General features: G+C 50.1%; 1 protein-coding gene across 1 annotated transcript in view; it reads right to left on the minus strand.

The window, feature by feature from the left end:
* Positions 1 to 3,140, minus strand: part of SYNM (synemin) — a 137,286-nt gene that overhangs the window by 26,405 nt on the left and 107,741 nt on the right. Inside the window, exon 3 of the mRNA XM_027765501.1 lies at positions 1,223 to 1,347. Within this exon, the coding sequence (XP_027621302.1) occupies positions 1,223 to 1,347 (125 nt within the window). The remainder of the gene's footprint in view (positions 1 to 1,222; positions 1,348 to 3,140) is intronic.

Raw genomic sequence — 3,140 nt, forward strand, 5'->3', positions numbered from 1 at the left:
CCTCCAGCCCCACAGGCAGCCGGCCACCGGCTCCCTGGGCCCAAATCCTGATCACTCACTTTTTTTTTTTTCAGAGAGGTTTTCGCTATAGGGCGCGTACGCTCACCAGAAAGAGAGAGACAGAGAGACAGAAAGCGAGAAATCACCCCCCAGGGGGGATGGCCACGCCGCAATCCCTTCTCCTCCATTCTCCTCTCGGGATCTTGGGCACGCACGCACACGCACGCGACATGAATTTAAGCCACCGGGTCTGGGACTCAAACTGCAGTTGACTACATGGGAGTCCAGCGACATAGCCATTACGCTAACTGCTGGTCCCCTTAGTCACTCACTTTCTAGCCCTGAAACTTTCCTGGGCAGTCTGTTCATCTGTAAACACAGAATCTAATCCCTAAGAGCCAATGAGTTGACGTGAGGGGTACTTTATTTATTTATTTATTTATTTTTGGGATATTTTTGCCATAGGGCATAAGTGCTTGCCAGAGACAGAGAAAGACAGAGAGGGAAAGTGAGGAAATCACCCCCCCTAGGGGGGTTGGCCATGCTGCAATCCCTTCTCCTCCACTCTCCTCCTGGGAGTTTGGACAGGCACACACATGCACCCGGCATGATTTTCTTTCTTTTTCATGAGAGTTTTTGTCTGTGTGTTATAGGGCACGTGCGTTTGCCAGAGACACAAAGAGAGACAGAGAGACAGAAAGCGAGAAATCACCCCCTAGGGGGTATGGCCACGCCGCAATCTCTTCTCCTCCATTCTCTTCTCAGGATCTTGAGCACGCACACACATGCACTTGGCATGAGTTTCAAGCCACCGGGTCCAGGACTCAAACTGTGGATGGCCACGTGGGAGACCAACAACCTAATTACCGTACCACCTGCTGGCCCCACTCAGTATGATTTTCACGCTACCAGGTCTGGGACTTGAACCAGGGTCGGCCATGCGGGAGTCCTGCACCTTAACCACCACACCACCTGCTGGCCCAATGCACAGGACACACAAACTGAGGTGAGGGTGCAGCTGTGCCCATCCCTGGGGCATTGGGGACACGTGCTTGGTGGCCTGGGCAAGCCTTGCTGTTTGTCCCCCCTCAGGCCCTGGATTCCTGGCCTGGCCATGTCAAATGCTGCTCTCTGCTGGTCACCCAGCTGGAGAGACTTGGCAGAGGCCACACTGATGCGCCCCTGCTGGCCTATCAGGACAGATCCAGCACGGCATGCTTACCGATAGGTCGCCACCTCCAGGCTGAGGCCGGTCTTCACCTGCACCAGCTCCTGGTAGTCCCGCAGCCGGTCAGCCATGACCGCGGTGAGGGCCGCCTTCTCATCCTCCAGGCATTCGATCACTCTCTAAGGAACAGAAGAGGACAAGGTCAGCGAACTGGAGCATCCCTGCATCCAACAGAGCCTACCACCAGTTCCAGGGCCAGCCCATGGCATGGTGGTCAAGGGGGCTGGACCCCGCCACCATGGCTAAGTGCACAGTTCAAGTCCTGGACCCAGTAGTTTGAAAAACACAAGAGGGGAGTGGAGAAAGCGGGGGGAGGGGGTTCCCTCCCTCTCTCTCTCCCTCTGTCTCTCTCCAGTGAGCATTTGCACCCTGTAGGAAATTAAAAATAAGGGGCCAACAGGTGGCATGGTGGTTGAGGCATTGGACTCCCACATGGGACTTCCACTCCGACCATAGTTCAAGTCCCAGACCTGGCAGCTTGCTTTCTCTCTCTGAAGAATAATAAATAATACATTAAATTAAAGAAATTATTTTTAAAAATTTAAAAATAAATAAATAAGAGTGCCACCAGTTCGAGACCTAAGAAGAGATGGAAAACTGCCAGGCTTACTAGATACACGATTATTTGCAAGGATGGTTCTCAAACATCCACAGGAAAGATTTTTTTTGTCTTGTATATGGAAAATTTTGATAGGACACTGGCTTCTCTGCTCAGATGCTGTAATAATAATAATAATAATAATAACAGTAATAACAACAGTAATGGATGTTCAGGAGTTTATTCAGATCATCTCTGCAGTTCAGACTTCAGTCCACTTAGGACTTTAAGTTGAGACAGTGTTATTCCAGCCAATGTGAGTCAGCCCTTTCTAAATCAGCAAAGAACACTGAACCTTTTTTTAAGAATCTGTTTTTGTTTTTACCATAGGGCATGTGTGTTCACCAGAGAGACCAAGAGACAGTGAGAGTGAGAGGGAAAATGAGAAATCAACCCCCCAGGGGGATGACCATGCCACAATCCCTACTCCTCCATTCTCCTCTCGGGATTTTGGGCATGCATGCACATGTGCCTAGCACAATTTTCAAGCTGCCAGGTCCAGGACTTGAACCGTGATCAACCATATGGGAGTCCAGCACCTTAATCACCACGCCATCTGCTGGCCCTATCACTGGACTTTTGAAAGCAGGATCGTGTGACTTACTGGCTCCTAATTTCCAGCAGAAGTTACCACTGACCCTGCTGGTTGAAGAAAGTCTCTGACATGGGCCGGGCTCTACCAGCAGCTCTTCAGATGTGCCCAGACCACAGTCACTGGGGCAGGAGATGCCAATGCTGAGTCTGTTCTAAGCAGAAGCAGTTCCACCTACTCTTACAAAGGCTTGGAGCAACGTCACGATTTTTAGCTGCTATTTAGAGAACTTTCGGGCAGCGTTGCAACTGGTGATGCAACTCAGCTCTCCACAGGAGAGCACGCCCTGTCAGGGTCAAAAGAATTAACTTTATCTCTACCAAACATGAGCTATTTATTTATTTGTTTGTTTGTTTGTTTATTGTAGAGAGATTTTTGCTTTAAGGTGTGTGCGCTCACTGGGGAGAGAGAGACAGAGAGACAGAAAGCAAAAAAACACCCCCCCAGGGGGATGGCCATGCTACAATCCCTTCTCCTCCATTCTTTGCTTGGGATCTTGGGCACGCACGCACATGTGTCCAGCGTGAGTTTTAAGTCACCCGGTCCGGGACTCGAACCACCATCGACCTCTTGGGAGTCCAGTAACATAACCATTACACCATCTGCTGGTCCCCTTGAGCTGTTTCTTAATGGACCTGTCACCCAGACAGGATGGGAAGAGCATGTGAACATCCCAGCCACTTAAATCGCTGGCAATCCAGTGAATTTTTTTTTTTTTTTCT

The sequence above is a fragment of the Tupaia chinensis genome, unplaced genomic scaffold (assembly GCF_000334495.1).
Source record: "Tupaia chinensis unplaced genomic scaffold, TupChi_1.0 Scaffold138490_1, whole genome shotgun sequence".
In the NCBI taxonomy this organism is placed as follows: domain Eukaryota; kingdom Metazoa; phylum Chordata; class Mammalia; order Scandentia; family Tupaiidae; genus Tupaia; species Tupaia belangeri.